The sequence below is a fragment of the Molossus molossus genome, unplaced genomic scaffold (assembly GCF_014108415.1).
Source record: "Molossus molossus isolate mMolMol1 unplaced genomic scaffold, mMolMol1.p scaffold_m16_p_22, whole genome shotgun sequence".
In the NCBI taxonomy this organism is placed as follows: Eukaryota; Metazoa; Chordata; class Mammalia; order Chiroptera; family Molossidae; genus Molossus; species Molossus molossus.
Genome location: NW_023425358.1, coordinates 17,330,502 through 17,356,356, shown reverse-complemented (window position 1 = coordinate 17,356,356; position 25,855 = coordinate 17,330,502). Strand labels below are relative to the sequence as shown.

General features: G+C 50.5%; 2 protein-coding genes across 4 annotated transcripts; one reads left to right on the top strand and one right to left on the bottom strand.

The window, feature by feature from the left end:
- Positions 1-360: 360 nt before the first annotated feature.
- On the bottom strand, positions 361-13,401 carry GUCD1 (guanylyl cyclase domain containing 1). 3 transcript variants are annotated; one of them, XM_036276695.1, is made up of 6 exons: positions 13,166-13,401; positions 6,842-6,926; positions 5,839-6,004; positions 4,658-4,749; positions 2,644-2,885; positions 361-1,987 (listed from the first exon to the last, which is right to left on the bottom strand). In XM_036276695.1, the coding sequence occupies exons 1-6, from the start codon at positions 13,206-13,208 to the stop codon at positions 1,896-1,898; spliced, it is 720 nt and encodes a 239-aa protein (XP_036132588.1). In that variant the 5' UTR covers positions 13,209-13,401; the 3' UTR covers positions 361-1,895. The 3 variants fall into 3 exon arrangements, with proteins under 3 accessions (XP_036132588.1, XP_036132587.1, XP_036132586.1); XM_036276694.1 differs by having other exon boundaries at positions 361-1,990; positions 13,166-13,293; XM_036276693.1 differs by lacking the exons at positions 361-1,987; positions 2,644-2,885 and adding an exon at positions 3,228-3,748 and having other exon boundaries at positions 13,166-13,303.
- Positions 13,402-14,198: 797 nt separating this feature from the next.
- Positions 14,199-24,722, top strand: SNRPD3 (small nuclear ribonucleoprotein D3 polypeptide). Its single transcript, XM_036276857.1, has 4 exons — positions 14,199-14,306; positions 15,576-15,719; positions 22,459-22,651; positions 24,496-24,722. The coding sequence occupies exons 2-4, from the start codon at positions 15,594-15,596 to the stop codon at positions 24,555-24,557; spliced, it is 381 nt and encodes a 126-aa protein (XP_036132750.1). The 5' UTR covers positions 14,199-14,306; positions 15,576-15,593; the 3' UTR covers positions 24,558-24,722.
- The last annotated feature ends 1,133 nt before the right edge of the window (positions 24,723-25,855 follow it).

Sequence of the window (25,855 nt, the reverse complement as noted above, 5' to 3'; positions counted from 1 at the left end):
TTTTAAATGTCGCATGATAGGCTGAGGAGCTGTGACCACTCTCCGTGGAGGCTGCTCTCCATGGTGCCCCACCAGCGTGTGCACCGTGCTTTGTGCTCACATCCAGCCACTCTGAGAGCTTCACTTCCTGTTTCCCTTGATATTTCTGTTCTCACCAGCTTTACCCAGACCCCTCCTGAGGACGCCCGAACCCCACAGCTGCCACACATGGCGCTCCTGGGCGTGGAGCCAGAGCTCCCCGGGACCCTGGGTCACGCAGCATTAAGGCAACAGAGATGAGACCAGTCTGAAGGCAACACTAGTCTCCCACCCAGAGTGGCTGCCCAGCTACAGCACCCCTCTTGGCAAGGCTGTGTCTGGTTTCAGCTGGGTAGTCTCACAGCCACTGTAAGCAGAGCCTACCTCTGCCCCCAGAGCAGCCATGGTGGGGAGGGCACAGCTGGTGGGTGGGGGCAGATGCTGAGTGTGGTTTGCAGTCCGGGGGGAGGGGCAGCACTGCCACCGCATCATGCCCTGGGCACTGGAAGACCAAGACACACAAGGGTGCAGGAGCAGTGGGGCTGTCGGGGCACCCCTGCCCCTTTGCCAGAGGCAGCCCATGAGTGGGGGGGTGTCCCCAGCCCTTTGGGAATGATCCACTTCCCTTATTTTTTAGGTGCAGGCCTGGGTTCAAGATCCAGCTCTGCCAGTCAGTCTCCTGGGCAACTTCTCCCCAGATGGGGCTGAATTCTGTCTGCAAGGTGAGGGCCCTGGCACTCGGCCTGCCAGCTGGGCGTCCTCTTTGAGAGAGAACCTGAACTGGCTGATCTACCCGTGAAGAGGTGTCAGTGGTTCCAAAGTACCTGCGATCTCACTATTAGTATCTTGAGGGTGATTTTCACCCCCAAAAGTATAATCTTAAATCTCAAATAAACCAGTCCCCCCCCCCCCAAAAAAAAAGAAAGGCAAGAGTTCTGGCCCATGCTCCATGCCATGCTGTGTGATCCGGGGCAGGCACCACACATCTCTCTCAAGGCAGAAGAGACCCAATGTTCTGTGCAAAAGGTTCTGGCGTGAACACCAGGGTGGGTGGGAGGCCACAGCCTGCAACCCCACCATTGCTTGAGGGGCACAGGCCCTAGAGCCCACCCAGCCCTGCAAAACTTAGGGCTCCCTGTACTCAGAGGATGGGCCCCACTGCTGGAACTTAGGTTTGTGTCAGGAGGTCTCCTGGTGTGGGGGGCGGGGATCTTTGGGGCCCAGACAGCTGTCCCTGGCCCTCTGGGTTGGCTTTTCCTGAGCACACTCAGCACTGTGGGCCAGAAAGCGCCATACCCTAGAGAGTGGAGTACCTGGAGGGCTGTGGGGCCTCAGAGTCCTCTTTGCCTAAGGTCCAGCCCTCCCCAGGGAACCAACCCTGGGAACTTGGGGGCTCTGCAGCTCTTCTAGGGAGAAGGGTAAGGACAGCTCCCCACGAGGCCAGGGTCAGCTATGGTCTCCAAACACACAAGTGTCCTGACAAGCAACATCTCTCTCCAGGGCTTGGTCTCCAGGTCTGTGGGGAGACAGGCTCAGGTCTCTCTTCCAGTCCTGGGTCTGGCTTGCAGGCAGTAAGGACACCCTCGGGGCTGCATGTCCCCTGGGCACAGTGGAGTCAGGCGGGGTGTCCTGGGAAAGCTCTGCACAGCTCTGGGGATGCCTCCAGCAACCAGCAGGTGTGTGGGGTAAGTGGCGTGATGACACTCACCACTGGTGGATGAATCAGGTGTGCTGTGGTCTCCCAGAGTTCCCTGGGGTTTTGTCACATGGACTGAGGCCGAAGCTCTGCATCAGAGCCCAGGGCCTCCTGAGTGGGCCCAGCTGGGGCAGGCGGGACAGGGTGGGGTTGAGGGCCTGGGCACACCAGGCTCCCGCTGTCAGCTGTCCAAGTAGACAAAGAGGATGTCCTCATCCGTGCCGTAGCTGGTCCTGGCCTCCTCGAAGTTAGTGATGCTGGTGCTGCACATTCCTGCTGGGGGCAGGAGGCAGAGCAGGGTCGGGGGTGGGGGAGAGCACCTGCTTCACTGGCACCCAGGGAAGCTGGGGGAGGTCTGGCATGTCCCACCTACCTGGGCACTCCTTGCCACATAAGTCTTCCACCCCAGGATCCCTCCTTGCCTACTGTGGCCTTGGTTGCTGACCCTCATCATTTTAGCGGACAAAGAAAGCGAGGCCCAGAGAGAAGAAGCATGCTTGAGGCCACATGGGTGAGTTTAGGTGAGTTAGGGCAGTCCTTCCTTGTCCCCAGGGCAGTGGGGCGCCCTGGATGGGTCTGCAGAAGGGGTTGGGGCTGGAGGGAAGGAAACTGGTCTATACAGCATGGGACAGTGTGGCGGGGCTCTGGGTAGTGGTGTGGGCTAGCAGTGTGGGAAGGAGAGACGGCCAGGCCTGGTGATGACCGGGGTTTGGAGGGGGCCAGCACAGTCCCAGGTTTGTGGCTGGTTTGTTGCATGGCCAGAGGGACGGCACAGATGACAGGGGCCCAGGAGGAGCAGGGGCTTTGGGGAGAAGGCGGTGAGGGTGATGTTGACCTACCAGGCCGAATGGGAAGGAGTTGTAGGTGTCCAGGTGTATGGGACTGTGAATGCAGCTGCCCTGCCTACTGTCCCCACCCATCACACTCACGGTCGGCATAGGCTGGGTTGTTGTAGAAGATGGAGCCAGTGGCCCGGTTGTAGCCACGCAGCACGATGAAGTGGCCCTGGTAGTCGGGGGTGCGGCAGAAGCAGCGGTGGCCACGGGGGGCGAAGCAGCAGTACTTGGCGGGGCTGGAGCAGAGGTCGCAGTGCAGCACCCCCGAGTTCACCAACACAATGGCCACGTGGCCCTGTGCCAGGTGCGCCTGGATGTCCTGCACACTCACGGTGCTGTGGGTGGGAGGAGGGTCGGTCAGTGCACTGGGCACCGTTCCCCATCTCTCTAGTGGACCCCTGTTCTGCCCTGTGTCACACAGCTTGGGGACATGGCTCATCTTCCCTCCGCCTCGAGCTCCTTGCAAGTGGCAATGTCCTGCTGTGTTACTGTGGCCCAGGCTCAGCCAAGGCCAAGCACAGGGCCAGTGGAGGGGCTACAAGTGTGCCCAAGAACAAGCTGGCCCCACCAGGCCCTTCATGGACCCAGCAGGTCAGGTCCGGGCGAACCCCCATCAAGGGCTAGTGGAGCAGCACGTGGGACCCCACCTTGGGACTGCTAAGTGAATTATTTTAGTCAAGTGCCTCCAATGGGCCTTTACCCTAAATCATGTGTGGTTTATGTTTGTCCAATTTGATTCCCCAGTCTGAGCCAAGCGTGGCTTTGCCAGTGTCAAAACCAAATACTTCTCTGAAAAGCAATTTTCCTTTTTTTCCTGAGCTCTTTGTGGCAGAGTGGCCCTCCAGGAAGGGCTGGTCAGCAGCACTTCCCGGCAAACCCCCAGGCCAGCAGAGCCAGCGGCCCCTGTGGTGCCCCCCAGAAGGCAGCAAGTCCAAACAGTAACCCAGAAGGGGAGAAGGGTGGTCCCCTAGGCTGGACCTCCACCATCTTCACTGGCCCTCCCTTCTTAGCAGTCTCCTCAGGAGGGTGGCCTGGCCAGGTCCCGCGGCGTTCGGTTTGTTGCCTCGGCCCAGGAAGGCATGTCCTTTTCCTATTTGGTCTTCGGAACAGGATGCCTGGCTGATACCCAGTGGCATGTGCAAGAGTGGGAGTTAGCCACAGGAGCAAAGCAGGGCTGTGCTGGAGGGAAGGCCGGGGGCTGCACGGGACAAGTGCGTGTGAAAGGTCAGGTTCGGACCACAGGGTGGCCAGGGTGCTGGGGGACTGCGCGCTCACACCATCTTCCCGTCCTCAGTCTCCGCACCCAAGGACGTGGACAGCGCCGGCGTCCCACTCAACAGCACGGCGCCTGCCGAGTGCCACTGAGTCAGCGTGCGCTGCCTTTCCTTCCAACATGTGCGCATGTGGCCTAAGGGTGCGTGGAGACTTTTCCAGTTTCCCAAACCACCTACGTGTGGCTACATTCTGGTAACAATGAAAACAAATCTGGAAAGAACAGGGAGACCTGAGAAGAGTGGTCGAGGAGAGGCTGCTGGGACCTGAGCCATAGGCCTGAGCGCGGTGCCCAGTGAGCCCGGAAAAAAGGTCACTTGCATCTGGGCAAGTTACTCCCAGGGTCTGCCTGGTCCTGCTCCCACGTAGAGATGAGAAGGGGGGACCCATGTAAGGTCACAGAGCTCGTGGGGAGATCTGGGAGCCAGGCCTTCCTACATAGCCTACACACTGGGCTGTCCCCATCACCCGCCGTCACCATGCAGCATGGCCCTCAGGCTATCACCCCTTCCTATGAGTTACTGTGTTCTGTCCCATGCCACCATTCTGTGAGTAGCCCAAGGACTGGCTAGACACGTCCTGCTCCCCTGTACCTCCAGCCCCTGCTCAGGATCCACCCCAAGCCAGAGGTTTGTGTACAGATCATGTAGCCCCACAGATCCCCTCTTTATGGATGAAAAAAACAAGGCTCAGAAGGATGTCAGTGCCCACAGCCTCCCAGGCAGAAACCCCAGTTCTGCCCGACTCCTGAGGGCCTGGCCTTTCTCACACCCACCCGGAGGCTTCCCACTGCAAGTCTATGGGCGAGCAGGTACACAAGGTGGGGGAGGCTCACCATTTCTCCACCAGCACCTTGCAGGCCTTGGCTTGTGCAAACAACTGGTTCACTCGAGTCTCCTCTGTGTCAAAGTGCTTCCTGTAGAAGGACTGAGGAGAAAAGGACAGGCTGGAGTGGTTGCCACCCTGGAGGCCCTCACCATTTGGATAAAGAACACATTATGGAGTCAGAAATGGCAGGACTGTGGAGGAACCGGCCTGCTGGGGAGATGGCACAGGCAACACGTGGGCAGATAGCTGTGTGTCCCGAGCAGACAGGTGGCTTGCTGGCGGGCACAGGACCACAGAGGCACAGAGAGGATGCTCAGGAGATGAGTGGGTAGCCGGGCTCCCCGAGAAAGGTCAGTCACCCCTGGGCTCCTGGTGGGCATGAGCAGGAATCTGAGTAGGTGAGCACTCAGCTTGGCAGCTGGGATCCATGGCGCATACTCTGTTTGGTACAGGAATTAAGGGGGCAGAGCCCCCGTGGAGGAGGCAGAAGCGACCCTGTTCTTGGGCCCCTTTCTCTGCCTTGCAGCCATGGTGACCAAACCAGAATCAAGAGTCTTCTTCCCCTGGCCTGGCAGGCTAGGGGAGCATTAGGTTGGCTATCCTGGCAACCATGCAACAACCCTCTTGCCAAAGAGGCCAACAGCGACTCTGCTCTGCCAAGTGTTAGAGCTTGGGCTGAGACGGGTCTCCACAGCGGGTGGCTCTGGCTCTGGCTGTGCAGGGAGGAAACACCGGTACACTGGGCACCTATATAGGCATTCTTTCTCAAACAAAAAAGATGTTATTTTGGTTTTTATTCCAGAATACCAATTACCCAACTTGGAGCTGGCTGTTCCCATGAGAAGAAAGAGAATGGGAAATGATGGCTGGACAAGGTCAGCACGCTGTGCTCTGAAGCCCTGTGCCCTGCCTTGTGCTGAGGGCAGCGGGGAGGGTGCAGGAAGGCACCCTGAAACACTCCTGTGCACATCTTCATCTTCAAGTGCTGTTAGAGGCAAGTGGCAGAGGACTCTAGGAAGGAGGGGCCAGCTTACTGCTCAGAACCTCTGCATAGGTAGGACCTCAAGGTCACTTGGACTGACTGGCTCCAAGTCCTGCCCACCTGTGTGCCCACTCGAGTGTCCAGGCCTTGACTGCATGCTCTTCCAACTACTGCACCTGGTGAAGGTCTGATGGCTAGCCACTCACCTGGTTTTTGTAGCCCTTGTCAACACCCAGGGTCTGGGTACAGAAACGGTGTCTCACACCGAAGTGGCGCATCAGGTAGGCCAGGTCAATGGTCCAGATGCTCCTGGTCAGCCGCAGCTCCTGCAGGGCGTTCTCGAACTCGCCGTCATCCAGCTGGCCCAGGTACCTGTGGGCAGACAGGCCACTGAGGTCGGCTCGCCCTCGAAGGGAAGCTGGTTTGGGTCATGCTCCACCTGCGGGCCCATCAGCCATTAGCACAACTCCCACTCCCCAGAAGATTCCGTCCTTTGTGATAAAACCTGACGTCCTGCCCACAAAACCTGGGCACAACCTGAAGCCGCCTGGGCACCATGCTGTCCCTGGAGTTGAGGGCCTGGATTCTGCGTCTCACATCTCTTGTGGGTTGTGTGACTTTGGGCAGGTCACCACCCTCTCTGGCCTCACTAGCTTCATCTCTAAGATGTGCTTGGACCACATCAGTGATTTTCTAAGTTTCAGTCAGATAATTCTTTTGTTGAACCCTACTGTGCCTGGAATTCCTGGATGCAAAATGGGGAAGGGCCAAGCTGCTCCGGATTCCAGGCAGCCACCTGAAATGCCTCCTACAAAGTGATGACTATGGTCCCTCAAGGCTCTGATGGTCAAAGTTCCAGTGATGGTCACACAGACTCAGCTCTGTGGTTGGCTCCCTAGTGACCCAGTCTCCCAGGAGCCTGAGGCTGGAAAGGTGGGAGGCCCTGTGTCCCAGTCATGGAGTCACTCTGTGGGCCAGGCCTGGGCACCAAGGACATCCCTGGCTGTCCCCGAGTGGACACCTGGAAGGCCTGGTCCTGCTGCTTGTTTGCTTTTGCAGATGACACTGAGCCTCAGTGGAAGCCAGGCCTCCCACAAGCCCAACCAAGAATGGCCACAGGGATGATGAATCCCACCCAAGGCTCTCCCTGTGTCTCCCCGAGCCAGAGAATGTGGCGTGGATGGTGAGAGCCTTGACCTGCCCACTCACCGCAGCACCATCCTGGAGCAGGCCAGGCCGCAGTCCCAGTGGTAGAGCTGCTGGACGATGGGCACGGGCAGCTGCACAAAGTCCCCTGCATGGAAACACAGGGAGGTAACAGGTCCTTGGAATAGTGCCTGCCATGGCCACCCCCACTGGAGCCAGTCATTGGCTCCTGCCCAGAGCCTGCAGGGGCTATTCAGGGGCCAGCCCACAGCCTTTTAGGTCTCCCAATCCACTCTCCTTATAACAGCAGTGATCTCCCAAAACACCAGCCAGAGCAGGTCAGCCCTACACAAAATCCACCAGTGGGTTGGTCCCCACATCTCTTAGGACTGTGTCTTCATGGCTGCTGTCCCAGTACCCTCTGCCTCCTCACCTCCACTTGTCCTCACCAGACCACCCTCCAGGCAGAACCTTCACCTGCCATGTGACTTCTTGTGTCCCTAGACATTTGCACACCTGCTCCCTCTGCCTGAACTCTCCAGGCCTCGCAGGTACCTGAGATAACTCCTATCTTTGGTTTTTTTTTAATCCTCGCCTGAGGATATACATATATTTTTAATTTGAGAGAGAGAGAGAGAGATGTGAGAAACATCCTCTAGTTGCCTCCCGTACATGCCCTGACCACAACCTTTTGGTGGATGAAATGAACTCCAGCCAACTGAGCCACCCAGCCTGGGCTGACTCTTGTCCTTGAATGTCACTTCTTCATGACATTACCCATCTTCTCAGCTCCCACTATGCATACTCACAGCCCCACAGGCCTCTCTCAGAGCCCTCTTTTTGGTGGGAATTCAGAGAGGGCAGCGACAGGGCCAGCACATGGAAGGTACTGAGCAGATATTTGTGCCTGAACTCACAAGGTCCCTGGAGGTTTGTCTGACTTCAAAGCCCCCAGGGCCACCAAGGTGTGAAGACCATGATTAAAAGGAGACTGTCACGTAAAATCTATGTATGTGGAATGCTACCCTGGGCGACCTCTCAGTATGTGTTTGCCAAGCAGTGAGGTGGGGCAGAAGGGACTGGACCTAGGTGCTCCAGCCCTGGCAAGGCCCTGGCTGGCTGTGGACTGAGCAACTGATTTCCTCTTGCTGGACCGAGTCTGACCATCTCTAAAGTGGGGGGTTTTGGTCTGATTCAGTCATTCAATCAACAACTACTTCCCAAGGGCCTACCAAGTGCCTGGCATGTTTACTGGAAATACAGCAGTTAGTGACATGTCCCTGTCCCAGCAGACAACAAAAACAAACAAATAAAGAGAAAACCAGGAAGCCAGGCTAGGGAACATGGTGAAGGTATGCCCTGGAGAGCAGAGTCAAGAAGGGCCAGGCAGAGAGGGAACAGCATGTGCTGAGGTCGAGGCGGGGCACCTGGCGCCAGTCTACAGAGCCCTCTCATCTGGCATTCCGTGAGCCTGGGCAAAGTTCAGAGTCTAAAGAACCAGGAGGTACTTCCCTTCAGTAGTCACCACCACTCATTACTCATTCATGACACCCTTTCCGCACATGAAAACCCAGCCCACATTGTTTCCTCATCTCAGGGGTCTCTGGGGTCTCTCCTGAACTAAAGACCAGCCTGTGTAGAGCTGCCCAGGGAGCCTGTCTGCCATGCCAGCCCTGGCTCCCATGGCACACACCAATCAAGAGAGCTGCTCATGCCCTGGCCGGTTTGGCTCAGCGGTTAGAGTGTCAGCCCGAGGACCAGAGTTACAGGTTCAATTCCTGTCAAGGACACGTACCTTGGTTGCGGTTTGATCCCTGGCCCTGGTTGGGGTCGTGCGGGAGGCAACCAATCGTGTCTCTCTCATATCGATGTTTCTCTCTGTCTCTCCCTCCCCCAACTCTATCTGAAAATAAGTGGAAAAATATCCTCAGGTGAGGATTAAAAATAGAGAGAACCACTCATTAGCCCTGGAGTCTGTCCTGAAATTCTGACCTGCTGGTCTTGTCTGGACAGTCCCTTGCCTGGAGTGGGTCCCAAGCTCCTACTCATATCTAAATCCTCCCTAGCATAGATGCCATCACTTCTGGGGCCTTCCCTGAGCCCAGGCTGGCCACGCCCTATCCTCTATCTGCACTCCTACCAGGCCTGAGTTCACACTGCCTCACAGAAGGGACCCTTGCATGGAGCTTGTCTGTGCCCTTGTCCCTTGATGCACTGTACTGGTCTCTCTTCCCCCCACCCCTCCAAGAGTGTACAGCAGCATGGAACACAGAATGGCATGAGCATCTGATCTCTCTGTGCCTGCTTCCTCCTCTATGAAATGGACTATCACAGATGCCAGCCTACGAAGTGCTATGAGCACTTGGGGAGAGAATGTGTATAAAGCCCTTCTCAGGTGCTGATGTGAACCTGCCCTCCATCCAGCTGGGTGGGACCTGGTATACTGAGCCAGGCAGGCTGACGCTTTGCTCCCTCCTTCACTTTCCCCCAGGTACCTTTGGCCCTTCATTCAAGGCCTTCGCACATTCGCCTTGTCCTACTGCCATGGATTCAGTCCTGAGGGCTTAGTCCTGCCTGACTCCTGTCTGTCCCCTGCCCTAAATCCCCCCCCCAACACCCCCCCCATCTGTGTATACAGAAGCCAGAGGGATCCCATCCATAGCTTCCCATTGCTCTTTTTTTGTTGTTAATCCTCATCCAAGGATATTTTTTTCCATTGATTTTATTTTTAAAGAGTAGAAGGGAGGAAAAGGAAGGAAGGAGAAAGGGAAGGAAGGAGAGAGAGTGAGGGAGAGGGAGAGGGAGAAAGAAACAAACATCAATGTGAGAGAGACACATCAATTGGTTGCCTTCTGCACGCACCCTGACCAGGGCAGGGGATCGAATATACAACCTAGGTAGGTGCCCTTGACTGGGAATCAAACCTGTGACTCTGGTGCGGAATGGGAGGGGCTTAACTCATTACATGCTCTAATCACTGAACCACACCAGCTAGGGCCCATTACTCTTTTTTTTTTTTAAATCCTCACCTGAGGATATTTTTCTATTTATCTTCAGATGGAGTAGGAGGGAGGGAGGGAGAGAGAAACACTGATGTGAGAGGGACACATCCACTGGCTGCCTCCTGCACAACCACGACCAGGGCCGGAGATGGACCATAACCGAGGTATGTGCCCTTGACCGGAATTGAACCCATGACTCTTCAGTCCGCGGGCCGACGTTCTAACCGCTGAGCCAAATCTGCCAGGGCAGGGCCCATTACTCTTAAAACCATGTTCTCACCCCTTACCATGGCCTGTAGGGCCTTGTCCAACCTGAGCCCCATCAGCCTCACCTTGGCCCTTAACCTTTTCACCCTGTTCCTGTTACCCTGGAAATCCATCAGACTTCATTCCACCCCAAGGCCTTTGCACATGTAGCTCTGTCTTGTACTCTTTCCTTTGCTGTTCTCAAAACTGCCTCTTACTATCATTCCCTATCTCACAGTCTCCTCCTCTGAGAGGTTTTTTTCTGACTATGCCTTTGGGGGAAGGGAGCCCGCCTTCACAGTATTTAGCAAAAGTAACAAAATTAATAATAATAATAAAGCTACTGTTTCCACTAGATCATAAACTTCCTGAGGGCAGAGAATTTGCTAATCTTTTTTTTTTTTTTAATCCTCACCCGAGGACATTTTTCCAGTTTTTGTTCAGGTAGAGTGGGAGGGAGAGAGAGGAACAGAGAGAGAGAGAGAAACATCGATGTGAAAGGAACACATCGAGTGGCTGCCACCCGCACAACCGACCAGGGCCGGGGACAAACTGCAACCAAGGTATGCGCCCTTAGCGGGAACCGAACCCGGGTCTCTCAGGACCGCAGGCCAACGCTCTAACCGCTGAGCCAAACCGGCCAGGGCGAATTTGCTAATCTTGTTCACTGTTATTTCCAGTGCCTGGGGTCTAATGCCTAGTAGTAGTTCAATAAACATTTGTTGGAAAAAATGAACTAATTAAGCACCCAATGTGTGCGAGGCTCTGGGACACTACAGTGACTAAGACCCAAGTCCTGCCCTCTAAGGATTCATATTTTAAAATAATTCCCCACCCTAGGCTGAGTGGTAGGAGAACTCTATATAGGGTGTTGCACCCTCATGGTGGTGTGCCTCCCTTAAGAACCCCTCACTGTGACCATAAAGTCTTTTAAAAAAATTTTTAATGAAAAAAAATTTTTTAATATGCTTTCATTGATGTTTAGAAAGAGAAGAAGAGGGAGAGAGAGATAGAAACATTGATGAGATAGAAACATTGATGAGAGAGACACACTGACTGGCTGCCTCCTGCACACTCCCTATTGGGGATCAAGCCCGCAACTCAGCCATGTGCCCTGACCAGGAATCGAACTGAAGAACTCTTGGTCCATGGGTCAACACTCAACCAGTGAGCCACACCGGCTGGGCCATAAATTGCCTTTTTGTTTTACTTTACACAGGCTGTTTGTTTCCCAGACTTTACTCTTGTGTATATATCCCTTAGTCTAGAATGTTGTCTCCCATCTCTAAATGTCCAAATGCTCTGGTTCCTTTCCCTCTCTGACCCCTCAACATAGAGTATTTGAAATGGTATCTGCCTTCCCCACTGGACAGATGAAGAATTCCTCGTTGGCATGTAGGGACAAGGTGGCATTTACCTCCTCCTAACCCTCAACCCAGAGCAGGCACTCAGATATGCTTGGTGAATGAAAGGTGTTTTTCTCCAGAGGCCCTATCCCTTGAGATGCCCCAGGCCCACTTGTCACTGCAATGCCCAGCACCCCCATCCCCAGGTTTCCAGACTACAACCCTCTGTGCATGGCTCCTCCCTTACTCTTTGGCTGGGCTCTGAGTCTGTCTGTGTGCAGCCATAAATGTGGCACAGGGCAGATGCTCTGAACTCTGCTGTCCCTTCTCTTCTTTTTTAAGTTAAAATGTTTTTATTTATTTTTTTTTAAAGAGAGAGGAAGGGAGAGAGAGATAGAAACATCAATTTGAGAGAAAAACATTGATCGGCTGCCTCCTGCACACCCCCTACTAGGGACCAAGCCCACAACTGGGAATTGAACAGGGACCTCTCAGTCCATGGGATGAGGCTCAATCCACTGAGCCACACCAGTCAGGCTATCCCTTCTCTTCTTGACCTGATCCTTAGAGCTACTTGATCCTGAGGCCCCAAAGAGCTACACATCCCCACATGGCTGTCCTCAGTCTTGGCACCAGCAAGTCAACCTAGGAGCAACCCAGAGATACTCCTGTGGGGGATGATAAGGGTAGGCGAGGCCTTCCAAGCCCAAAGCTGCTGCTAGATGTTGATGCCTGGGACAGAAGAACTGTCCCACTTGAGAGCTAGGTCTGCCCAGAAGGCCCTGGCTGGCTTTAGTTGGCTGCTGTCACCAAGGAAGGCAGCTCACTGGCCCTGAATACTTAATGCCTCTCAGTCTCAGTCAGCTCATCTGTAAAAGTGAAAACAACAATGATAACCTGCGTCATGTGGTGGCTATGAGGATTAATGAGGCACTGAATGTAAACAACTTAGCACAGTGCCTGCTCAGAGAAAGCTCCCTAGGAAGGTGAGCCATTACTTTCCTGAAGTTCAGGAAAGGCAAGTGCCTGGTCCAAGATCACTGGGCTGGAGGCGTAGGATGCAAATCCCAGAACCCTACTCCATGCTGCAAATACAAAAGAGACCACTCCTTGGGTGTGGCACTAAGGTTCCACTGATGCCTTAGTGTAGGGGTTCCATGTGCTCCTGACCTCTCCCATGAGTTTTACCTCACTTCAGAGTTTTCTAGTATTAGCACTGAGCACAAATCACTACTTCTCCCATTCCCCCCTTAGAAGAGCAAATGAGAATCATGACGCTGAATGTCAGTCTTGGTTCCGGAGCCAAAGGAACTCAGGCCACCTTGGGGCAGAAGGAACCTGAGGGTAAAGAACTGTACAAGACAAAACACTGAGTCTGGGAGGCCAGAGGAAGAGCCCTGCCATTGCTCTGGGCTCTCAGCAGTTCCTTGTGCTTCTGGGCCTCAGTTTCCCCAGGGGTCAGGATCTCCCAAGGCGGCTCCAGAAGGGCCTTTAGCTTCTGGGGAAGGTGGTGTCCCTGCTTCGCAACCCGGGACCCTCCCACCACGACACTATCAGAGCTGACTGCCGTCCCAGCCCCAGAGGTATCAGGAATACCGGCTGGCCAGCCGAGGTTGGGGGCTGGAGGGCCAAGGCAGCTGGCAGTGTACACCTGGCAGGTTTCGCTCGAAGCTCTACAGCTCCTCCGGAGGCGGAGGTCGGCCCAAGGTCGCGCGGCCAGACCCTGCCCCGCGCTAAGGCAGGGTTCCCCACGTTCCCCAGGGTGAGGGCTGGGCCCTCGGGGAGGCACTAACCCGGCTCCAGTGGCGGCCCCGCTGCCTCCGCCTCCGTCCTCATGACCTGGGCGGCGCGGGGCGCCCATGGCCCCGGCCTGAAGCCGGCTGCAGCTTCAGCTTTGGCTGGGGCGCGAGCGGGACCGGTGTGTGTCGAGTCCCTCCACCGCCACCGCCACCTCCGCCGCCACCGCGGTGGGGAGAAGGGGAGGTGGCAGCTGGACCGCCCCAAGCCCCGCCCAGGCCTGCCCAGGCCTAGGATCCGGGGCCCCGCCCCTTTCCAAGCCCCGCCCTTCTCTGGGTCGCCAAATAGGCCCCTCCCCTTCCTTTCTCCAGACTCCTATTCCAAGAGGGCCCCAGCCTCCAGGTCTAAGCTCGCACGGACCATTCGCCGTCTCGGCTTCTGGTGGCCCCACCCCTTTCCCGTTCCTCCCAGGGACGCGCGAACCCTCCCCCACCTCCGTTCCCCGGAAGCCCCGCCCCTCTCTCTGAGCCCCGCCCCGAAACCCTGACGTTCCGCGAGTCTTGGCTCCCCAGAGGCTCTGTTTCAGATCCAAGCCTGATGCTACCCTGCCCAGGCACTGCCGAGTTCCAGAAGACCTAATCCTACCCGTAATCCCTTCAGGAACGACACCCCCTCTACTCTATACCTGTTTCCCTATCCTTACGGTGAAATACCTCCCCTCGCTCAGGATGCCCCTTATCTGGCGGTGCTGGGTTCCAAAGGTTAAACTGTGAGGGGAGATCCTAGCCTTTGGCCTCACCGCCTGCCGCCCCGATCCGAGGGCCCAGGCACCAGATCCCTGCCTTTCGGTCAGCCCGTCCCTGGTGTGGGGTGCTTGGATAACCCCTCTCCCGTTGCCGGCCTGAGCCTGAGGGTCGATATCTCCGGCGGCACCTGGGCCCAGGCATCTGCCCACTCTTCCGGGGCCGGAACGATCGTACCGGAGCCTATGTTTCCCAGCCGGCGGGGTGAGGAGGAAGCGAAGGCGAGACGGCGCTCAGCACTAGGAAGAGGAAGGGGCGGGCTCTGCGCGCGGCATTTTGGGGACGCGTGGTATTCTGGGAGCGCGGGACCGCCATTCGCTCGCCTCACGCTCTCTTAGTCGTCTGAGTTGCCGCCACCGCCGTCGCACCGGGAAGGAAAAGGAGGCCGGAGCCGGTGAGGAGAGGCCAGAGGGCAGGCGAGGGTCGGCCACGGCACCCGCGAGGGACCGGGGACTGGAGAAGGACGCGCTGCCGTGGAGCTCTGCGGGGCTCCGGAAGGGAAAAGAGCGGGAAGGGGCCACCCAAATATCAGTGTCGCCTCACTAGCGCCTGCAAATGAGTTACTTAGCTTTACTCCAAAGCACATGCTCTTCATTTTTTTCACGTTTCCGAGCTAGTGTTTCTGGAAGTATGCAGGCCATAGCCTTGAAGTAATTTCTGGCTGGTTGCCTCCATAACCTGAATCCTATCTGAGTAATCCTTTTAGAACTTCCTTGCATCTTTGCCTCCATCCCCCTTTCAGGCACTGGTGCCCTCATGCTTTCCACACTGTTAACAGAAGTTTTATCAACTTTCCCTGCTTCTAGACTGAGATCCGTGCTGTAAGTTCTTTTGCCTTTTCATTGGCTTGTTCTTTACCTGTAATCTTGCAGTGGTTCCGCACTGTCTTCATTGTAAAACTCAGATTCCTGAGGCTTTTTACCAAAGGAGCCTGTCTTTCCCAACCTCCTGTTTCCTTTCCCCCTCATGAACGCACACGATGAGTTTCAACTCTCGGAGGTTACTCATTTCGGGATAAAAAGCCCACAACGTGTCCCTTTTAATTAGGTCGCCAGGTGCTTTTGCCCTGTGGTTATGTTTTTCCTCCAAGATGAGTATTTCCTGCTTGTGGCACATTGTCACTTTGTGAACACTTTGACATTTTCTTTTTGGCCTTGCTGGTGAAGTGGGGGATCAAAGGGCATTGAAGGGTTTTAATAAATGCACAACCTCTTCTCCTTTTGCTTGGATCTTGGTTTATATCTGCAGTGATAAATACTATACATATATATGTGTCCAGTACAGCTACGTGTAGCTGTTGAGCACTTGAAATGTGTCTAGTGTGACTAAGGGACTGAATTTTTAATTTTATTTCGGGACTGTAATTAATTTTAAATTAAATAGCTACATGTGGACAGTGGGTGCTGTATTGGACAGCTCCAGGCTATATCATGGGTTTCCAACAGGGTGTTATCCACAACTATGGGTCGACAGTACATTGTAAGGTACTTCTATTACAACCGCCTCATTCCCAATACACACACAATTGGTTATTTGATTAAGGTAAAGGGAATGTGGTAGCAGGGAGGGAGATGGAGTGTTAGGTCTTGAGGGAGGTGTGATGTGTGCCACATGCCCTCTGAGGCTCTGAAAGATGAACTGACTCTTTTCTCTCTCACTGTAGAACTCTCTTCCTGCCAAGATGTCTATTGGTGTGCCGATTAAAGTCCTGCATGAAGCTGAGGGTCACATTGTGACATGTGAGACAAACACGGGTGAGGTGTATCGTGGGAAGCTCATTGAGGCGGAAGACAACATGAACTGCCAGGTATTCTGCTTTGCACTTAACACTGTAGGGAAAACTTGGACCTCTGTCTTGGAGGCCAGAAAGATGGTGATTGGAGGTCTTTTTGAAGTTGTTCTCATTGAACAGTTATTTGTTGAGAGCCTCGTGTGCTAGGGACTGTTACAGGTGCAAAGATGTGGGCATAAATAAGAGCCATTTGGAATTTTGGAATATTTAACTTTGTTTTGTTTTCTTCGTTCCATAATCATTTTCTCCCATATTTTGGGGGACCTATTTTAAGAGAAGTGGCACTGTGCCCTTCAGGTTAGAGCCATTATCCATTTGCCTTACATGTTTGCATAATGCTTTGCAGTTAGCAGAATCTTCTAGGCTCATACTGTGTTTATTTGCCATTTTTCTTGGGGGAATGAGTCTCATTTGATTATAGCAACTACCTTTTGAGGTAAGTGGGTTTGGTGAGAGTATTGTCATCCATAAATAGGGAGAATAAGATTAAAGGACTTATCTGCTAAATGTTACCCTACTAATAAATGTTGGAACAGCTTCCTGATAATGGTGCCTTTCTCTTGTTACTACTTTGCCTTTTGCTAAAATCACATGAATTTGTACAACATTAAAAAGTGTATCAGCACACTTTCTACTATGTTCTTTAAATTACTAGTTAAGAGCTTGGATTTTATAATCAGATGTTGGTCTGAATCTTATATGACCTTAAGTGTGTTTATCACCTCAGTTTCCTCATCTGTAAAATGAGGATGGTGGTGTTTTTGGTCTTGTGTGATATAGATGCCAAGACTAAAGAGTTCATGGGACAGAAATGGCCTGGCCCTAGTACCCTTGCCGAAGGTCGGTCATTGGCTGACAGCCTGAGGAGAGAGTGGCCCTGTCTGTGGTTGAATCCAAAGGTGACAGGTGGAGGCTGCCAGCTCCCTGCATTTCTTACAGACTGTTGTCCCTTTGAAGGATGATCTCAGCAGAGTACTCCCAAGACTGCCACAGGGATAACACCCACACCATAGGGCTGTTCTAAAGATCACATGAGTTATGTGTGTGCAGCTGCTGGCTCAGCACCTGCACATTATAAACTCAACATACAGTACCTGTTACTATTTCCCAGGTGAGAAAACTGAGGGTCACAGAGATAAAGTGACTTGCCCAAGTGGATCAGGTGTCTGAATTATTCATTGCTTCCTGGGGTTATTCATTTCTTTGTTGACTTCAACATATGAATTTGGGAGAGGGACACAGTTTAGCCCATAATACTACCGATGCCAAGATGGGAGGCTTCATTGGGTTTACCTGAATCTTCCACATTGAATAAAACCCTGTAGACTGTGGCAGAGCTGAACCTGGCAGCTGTGAACACTGAGCACAATTCACTCACTGGCTTAGGTGGCCGATTGGGTCTTGCATTGCCCACTGGCCCCGGTGAGCAGCTTTGGGGAAAAGAGCATCTTCTTAGAACTTTTTCTGCTTGTTCTGTACTAAGGGCAGCTGGAGTTAAGTGTTTGCCTCTTGCTATTGGGTTTTAATAATAATTTCTAATGTAAAGTGGGGTGGGTCACATACCACAAAGATTGGGAAAACTAATAGAATTCCACCACAACCACAACTGGCATGGACTTTTCCCCTAGGAATGTATTTTGGGTGTATTACTTAACTTTTACTCTATCCCTTTTCAAAAGAGTTAGAGGTGGCTTACAAAAAAGTATTGGCCCTGGCCGGTTTGGCTCAGCGGTTAGAGCGTCGGCCTGCGGTCCGGAGAGACCCGGGTTCGGTTCCCGCTAAGGGCATGTACCTTGGTTGCAGTTTGTCCCCAGCCCTGGTTGGGTCGTGTGGGTGGCAACCACTCGATGTGTCGCTTTCACATCGATGTTTCTCTCTCTCTCTCTCCCTCTCACTCTATCTGAACCAAATATCAAAAAAAATGTCCTCGGGTGAGGATAAAAAAAAAAAAAGTATTGGTAGGATAAAAGTCACAGGCAGTTAAAGTGCAGGTAAGCTGGGGTATACAGTAAAATGAAGCCAGGTAGTCAATACCCAGAAACATAAACTTGAATCCTTGTACATTTAATAAAGTTATATTTAGGTGTCAGCTTAGAACTTACTGGCCAAAGGAAATCATTAGTTTGTTTTTGAGAGAGAGAAAGAAACATCAATTTGTTATTTCATTTACTTATTCATTCACTGGTGGATTTTTTTATGTGCCTTGACCAGGGATCAAACCTGCAACTTTGGCTTATTGGACGATGCTCCAACCAAAGAATCATTCTTGGCCAGGGCAAGAATGATTCTTTATAAAACTCTATTATTCTTTCTATACTTATTCTTTCTATACTTACTAAGTCTACTGTATGGAAGAACCTTCCCCTTATTCTCCATTTATTCATTCATTCATTCATTATCAATATAGGCTGTGAGTTCTTGTTTTATTGAAAGGTTATATATAATCTGTTACTGTCATTATTTTGATGTTCTAGTTATTCCTGATTTGGCCAGTAGGAGTACCCTCAAGGTGACTTGTGTTCTTTTGGTGCGTCCAAGTCATTTTGCAGGGAGCACAACCTTACCATCTGGCATAAGATGTTTGTGACAGGCTCATCTTTTACTTTCCCTAAACCAGCTCTGAAATCAGCTATTTCTTCAAGGAGCCTTGGTTTCTTGTAGGTTGGGAATAGACTTTAGAAACGAAGATCTGGGCATTGTTAAGTATCTCAAGTCTTAGTTTAACTTGTTAAGATGGACCTGTCTCCAAAAATCTGTGTGTATAATAAAGTACCAGAAACTTCCATTCATTGCAAGCTTATTCTGTGCCAGACACTGTTCGTGTTTTTACATGCACTCAATCGTTGTGCCATCACAGGAACTCTCTGAGGACACGCTTCCAGATGCCCAGAGTAACCAAGTATGGAAGGAGCGGATCTAAACCCAAGTCTCTGGCTTCTAAGTCTGTGGTTTTTACCAGAGTAAATCTGTTAATTCCTATCGCCTCTGGATGTGTCAAATCTCCCAGTTCTGTTAAATTTCAGGCAGGAAAATGAGTAGAAGGGATCAGGGGAAAAGAAGGAGGCTCTCCTATCAATGGTAGAGCAGAGTATTTGCTGTGTGCCTCACAATGGGAATGCTGTAATTGATGATTCTGAATCACTCCAACATTGCTTTACAGCCCTGGAGCTAGTGCTGTCTGTCTTGGCCCCAGTATGGGGAAATTCCCTCAGTTTTGACCGTAATAGTCCTCTCTTAACCAAGGGGGATTCATTCCAAGACCCCCCCAGGAGATGCTTGAAGCTAATAGTACTAAACCCTATGTGTTCTATGTTTTTACCTACAAACACATACCCATGATAAAGTTTAATTTATAAATTAGGCATATTAAGACATTAACAATAATAACTAATAATAAAATAGAACAATTATAACAGTATACTATAATAAAAGTTATGTGAATGGCTTTGAGGCCATTATTAAATAAAATAAGGGTTACTTAGACACCAGTTGATCTGATCACCAAGATGGCTACTAAATGACTAACATATAAGTAGTGTATATGTTGTGGATGGGATGAACTAAGGGATTATTCATGTCCCTGCCAAGACAGAGCATATAGCATGAGATTTCATTATGCTACACAGAAAGGCATGTAGTTTAAAATTTATGAATTGTTTCTAAAATTTACCATATAATATTTTTGGACCATGGATAGCTGCGAAAACTACTATACTAAGATCTTCTTACCGGAGAGTTCTGGGTTCAGTTCCCGCTCAGGGCATATACCTCAATTGCAGTTTGTCCCTGGCCACGGTTGGGGTCATGTGAGTCTCTCTCTCTCCTCTCCCTCCCGCTCTATCTGTAGATAAATGCAAAAATGTCCTCGGGTGAGGATAAAAAAAAAAAAAAGATCTTTCTCCTAAGATGTCATTTAAGTTGGGAGCCTGGCTTGCTTATGCCATCTGTGTTTCATTGTGGTTATTTGGGAAAGCTGAGTAAGCTGGGTGTTTCAGCCTGACATATCAAAACTTAGTTTACTTAAGTTTTTGCCTTTGACTTATGGTGGGAATGTTGCTTAGGCTTATTAAACTATGTGGGTAGGTGAGCAGTGGGATTGTGGGAGTTTAAACAGCACAATCGGCCCTGGCCAGTTTGGCTCAGCAGACCAGTGTCATGGGTTGAATTTTGGTCAAGGGCATGTACCTCAGTTGCGGTTCTGGCCCTGGCCCTGGTTGAGGTTGTGCAGAAGGCAGCCAGTCAGTGTGTCTCTCTCACATTGATGTTTCTCTCTTCTCCCCTTTCTCTCTCTCCCACTATTTCTGAAGATAAATGGAGAAGTATCCTCGGGTGAGGATTTAAAAAACAAAAAAAAAACAGCACAATCTTTTCTGCTGTTGCAAGAGCCTAAGAGAAACAGTGGACTTGGTTGTTGGGGTTCTAATAGGAGTCAGTGATACTGGGCTCTTTCGTGCTTCAGCTAGAACACATAGTGTTTTTGAAAACACTTAGTTTACATCTTACATAACAACCTCTGTCAGGAGTTTGCAAAATGGGTGGGGATATTGTGACAGGAAGGAATGAGATATACCAATTTATGCTGAAGAAGTGACTTGGCAGCAGCATAGCCCCCAAAATAGACACTGGTGTGGTATTTTTGTTTTGTTTGTTTTTAATATATTTTCATTGATATTTCAGAGAGATAGAAACATCAATGAGAGAGAACATCAATTGGCTGTCTCCTGTATGCCCCCGACTGGGGATCAGGCCCACAAGCTAGGCCTGTGCCCTGACCAGGAATCGAACCAGTGACCTCTTGGTGCATGTGTCGACGCTCAACCACTGAGACACACTGACTGGGTCCAAAATAGACATTTTAACTGTCATTTGGATTCACCATTTATTGAGATTCTATTATGTGTTAGGCAATAGGAACAACATTGAGACTGACTTTTCTCATTTAATTTGCTCCTTAATAGTTCTGGGAAGTACGTGGTGGTCTAGTGTGTGGGTAAGAGTGTGGATTTAGTCAGATCTGCCTGGGTTTGCACCCCAGCAGGCCACACGGGCAGTGTGATCTCAGGCAGGGGAATAGAGTGGGAAGGGCTTGGCCTCTGGGGACAGATCTGCCTCTGACAGGTCGTGCCATTTTATTTCTAGTGGATGTGGTGATAGTATATATCTCATAGGATTGTGTAGTATAAAATTAGATGCTGTGTGAAATCTCCTGGGACACTACTAAGTGTCCAACAGACATTGGCTTTGTTATGATGTATTTTTTCTCACTTTGTAGGTGAGGGAACTGAGGTTTGGGAGCCAGGAGACTTAGCCAGGGTTACATCCCTGATAGGAGGTGGGGCTGGCCTCAAATGTGGGTTCCCAAGTCCGTTCTGTCTTCTGTAGAGTCACAGGTGTGTCTGGTATTGTCAGCCTGGGTCAGATCCATGTTTCTCAGGTATCTAACCATACTTAGTGTTCATTTGTGGCAACAGGTTATGATGTTCAAGTCAAGAACAGGATGGCAAAGACTTAGAAAGTGAAAATTTGCTAAGAGACTAGAGGTGTTGGGCCTTGAGCAGAAGATTTATGGGAAACGAGCCCTCACAAGATATGATGGGGGTGGCCCTAGAGTGTTGTTAGTCTCTTTGTGCTCTGGGTATTCAAACATCGGCTGGGTGGTCAGTGGGTACTTAAAAGAATGAGTGAGAGTATAAGATGGCAACAAGCAAGTCAGAAATTTGGGGAGACGGTACACCTCCCTACAATGTGAGAGCTTGACCGATTCGGAATAAATGGTCACCCTCTTTCCTCCAGAATACTCATAAAATAAGCTACTTTTTCTGGTAAATGTGGTACCCATTGAGATGGGCATTAGCAGGTTAATGTCACCTTTCCACGCCAACCCATTCCCATGGCTGGTCTACCTCTTGGCTCTCCACCTCTCCGTCCCACAGTTGATCTATGTTAGCATATTCATCTTTCCAAAGTGCTGCCCTAACCCTATCTACCCTTCGTCTGTCCATGAGCTTGAATGACACCCATAGTGTGTGAGGTCAGGACCCTGTCCTTTGTCCCAGTTCCACTGCTCTAGTCCTTGCATTTGTAGGTTCCTACCTGAGTGTCCTGTCTCCTTGTGCTAGTTCTTGCCTTAACCCTCTTCAGTATGCTGTGCCCTCCATAGAGGTACTGCACCTCCACTTCTCAGTTCCTAGTCACCCAAGCCCGACGGGCTGTTCTAGAGTGTGCACTCTGGGAGGATAGGGACCGCATCTGATGCATGCTTGTGACCTTCATGGTGTCTTTACAGTCTGTGTGCTGGGCAGATACAAGAGAAGATACAGAGTTTGGACAGGCAGACTAAAGCTGTCTTCATTAGAGTTTATCACCACCAAGAGCACTTCACATGCTGGCAGGGAGGTAGGATAGCAGAGTTAGAGCTCTGGAGCCAGGCCAGATGGACTTGAATCTGGAGTCCGTGTATTCTGACTATTTGAATTTGGACAAGTGCCTTAAATTTTTTATGTGTAAAAATGGTAAAGCTCATACCCACTCTGAAAGTGCTGTGAGGACTATATATAATGTCCTTAGCACAGTCCCTGGCACACATAGTAGTTACTTGCATTCCCCTGGCTTTGCCTCGTTCCTTTATTTCATGATTTTAGTTTATGCATTTCTGGACTTCCCCTCCTACCAGCCAAGGTTCCCTCTCTTTGTGTGCCCCTGTTCTCTGTTGGCCCTATTGGCCCTTACTGACGAGCTGGTGATTTTCTTCCAGATGTCCAACATCACAGTCACATACAGAGATGGCCGAGTGGCACAGCTGGAGCAGGTGTACATTCGTGGGAGCAAGATCCGCTTTCTGATTTTGCCTGACATGCTGAAAAATGCACCCATGTTAAAGAGCATGAAAAATAAAAACCAAGGCTCAGGAGCTGGTCGGGGGAAAGCTGCCATTCTGAAGGCCCAAGGTAGGTGTTTCTCGTGCATTGGTTTTAACACACGGGTTTGTTGTGTATCTTTTAGGAAAGGGCCCAGTTAGTGCCAGAGCTTGGAGGTAGACCTGACTTCAGCCATCTCCACACCCACTGCTACCCCTTTTACTTAAACTTTTGGGTCCCCCATTTGTGAGATGCTTGGGGCCTTGTCTTACCTCACCTGGTCACATTCATAAGGCTTATGCAAAATCCAAAGTGGCTCCTTAGAAAAAAGGTGGAGATCTCTGCCTTGAACAAGGGAGTAGATAACTGTCATCTCTAGGAAACCCTTTGTTTCCAGAACTATGAACAAGGGACCTAGGGGAAGCTTGCTGTTGTCTAGTTTGCTGAGCAGAGCATTGCAGCGTGGATTAGCTTGATTTCTGAAGCAATGGGGCAACAGTTCTCGGAGAGCCTGGGGAGTGTGTGACACAGCATAAACTGGGGGAATGCTGATGGTAGGTATCCATTTTCAGACAAGAAGTAAACAGTTTTAAGCCCTCTTTTTCCATTAAAGGGGCCAAACTTCTATTTTCAAAGCTTCTTCTATTTGAAAACAAATTCATTCTTCAGCATATTCTGAAAGTGAGATAAGCCTTTTCCCAGTGATATAGTCTGGCCTTTCTTTGGGATTAGCCCAATCAGAGGTATTATATTTGGGTCCATGGAAAGTTCTGCCATGTTGATTAGCTAAGGAAGCAAGTGTAGTTGTTAGAATCTGTCTTAACACTGGTAAAATCCAGGGCAGGAAAGTCACTGGATTCTCTATCAGTATCTTTAGCTGCTATGTGTATTTTATATGTGAGGTAGCTTCTGAGTTTAAAGATGCAATAAAGTACTCCTTTAAAATGCCTTCCCAAAAAACTGATCAGTTAATCTTTTTGCCCTTCCTAGACAAGAGGCAGTTGTGGAGAGATAGAACCAGAAGCTCTGAACCTTTTGTCCTAGAGAAGAAAAGCCTTCAGAAATGCCAGCTTTCTTGCTAGAACTGCTATTCCCTCTGCTTTCTCAGGGAAGGGCTGTCCTCACTGTCACTGTGGAACTGCACCATCTTTAGCAAAAAAAGAAATCCAGTGGCTGTGCCTGAAGGCATTTGGCAGTGCGTTTGCCCAGATCCACTGGCTTCTGCCTGAGCCATCAGTGCCTTTACCAACCCCTTGCTCTGGTCCTGTCTGCATGTGGCTGAGTTCTCAGGTGACTTCCCTCCTTCAGAGCAGCTCCAAGCTCTGTAAGAGGAGAGAGCGGTAAGGCTCCAGTTAGTGGCCATCAGAATAATTTCACCTGTCCTTTTAAGCCGCTGCTCCTCTCCTAGACCCTTTGGTTCACAGAAGACAGCAGTCTTATCGTACCCTTTGTATGAAGAGTGGTTTTGTTTTTTGTGAGTTTGTTTTATTTTTTGTTTTGCTATTATAAGCCATTTCATACATGCAGAATCCCTCAAAGAATAATAAACCCTTCACAGATGTTAACATTTAACTGTATTTTTTTCAGAATTGTAAGTGTGAATTAAGTCCATCTGTCATGTCTTATTAGCTTGTGCTAGGCAGCTCCGGGAATTCATCTTTCCTACGGTTCTCAGACTTGCTCCCCAAACCATCTTTGCTTTCAGTGTATGCTGGACTGGAAGGCAGGAGTGTGGTGCCCGCTCCAGCTCTGATGCCCCTCTCTGGGTTTCCATTTTCCCTTGTGAAATGTGATGGGGGCAGGTGTGGTATTGGACCAGGTGGCCTTTCAAGGCCCTTCCTATGCTGATGTCCCAGAGTCACAACTGTTCTGTGGTGTAAACACTCACTGACTGTATTGACCTGGACTTGTCCTTTCTCTTCCCAACCTTTTAGTGGCCGCAAGAGGAAGAGGACGTGGAATGGGACGTGGAAACATCTTCCAGAAGCGAAGATAAATTTATCTGTTGCACAGAGCTTTGCCCTTTATTCTTTTCTTTTAGGTTATCTGGAATCAGTGGCGTATGTGCTTATGTGTATAGTCCTAGGTGGGTTTTTTTGACATCTTTCTCCGTAGAGTGGGGGAAATGTTAAACTAAATAAATATTTTAGTTTGGTTGTTATTTTTCTTTCTGTGAAAATAAGGATTGTGTGTTCATTTTGGAGTTTGGTGTTCTGTTTGCTTTGGCAGCAGGTTAAACTTTGACGCTCCGGGAGATGTCCTGGGAAAATGCCAGTGCTTTGAAGTAGCACTGTTCTTATTAAAAGTATAAATTGCTGTTCCAGGCCAGTTTGGCTGGTTAAGCCCTTAGAAGAACTCTGCAAATGCACAGACTGTCTCATTTATCTTCAGATGCAGGCACTACATGGGGCTTTGTTCAGGTAACCTTTGTGGAAATGTCATTGTTCAGCTGGAAAAAACATAGCATGGGTGGTCCTGGCCTTTAACAAAGTCCAGTACTCTGACCTCTGAGCCTGGAAACTAGTAGTTTCACATTTGGCAAAAGTAATCTAATACTAAAAGGTAATTTAGAATCTTAACGACCAACATCTGTGGCTCCTATACTGGCTTTGTAAGCAGTTTTGTGGGGACAGATTCTTTTGCATTTATCAGAGCATCTCAGTGTTGATTGGCACAGCCACCGCTTTTAACGTAGCAGAGGTAGAGAGGGCAGGGTATGCAAAGTGAAAAACGGACAAAAACACAGAAATTGGAAAAACATCCTGAAGAAGTCAAATACCGAAGAGGTCTTACCAGGGTTTCAGTATAGGATGAGCTACAGCAAAAACTATTGAGGAAAAGTTGTCAGTTTTTGGCCCTTAAAACATCACTCATTGCCCTGGCCGGTTTGGCTCAGCGGTTAGAGCGTCGGCCTGCGGTACAGAGAGACCCAGGTTCGGTTCCCGCTAAGGGCACGTACCTTGGCTGCGGTTTGTCTCCGGCCCTGGTTGGTCGTGCGGGTGGCAGCCACTCGATGTGTCCCTTCACGTCGATGTTTCTCTCTCTCTCTCTCTCTTCCTCTCTCTCCCTCCCGCTCTATCTGAACAAAAAATGGAAAAATGTCCTCGAGTGAGGATAAAAAAAAAAAAAAACATTACTCATTGAACGGATTATTCACGCAATGGAAGAAGAAAATCCAGCACATCTGTTAAACTGGCATCAAATAGGGATTTTCTAAACAAGCTTTGCTTTATAATCATGACCAAGAGGTAACAGACCCTTTATTATTCCTGTAGTAAAAAACCAAATAGCTGC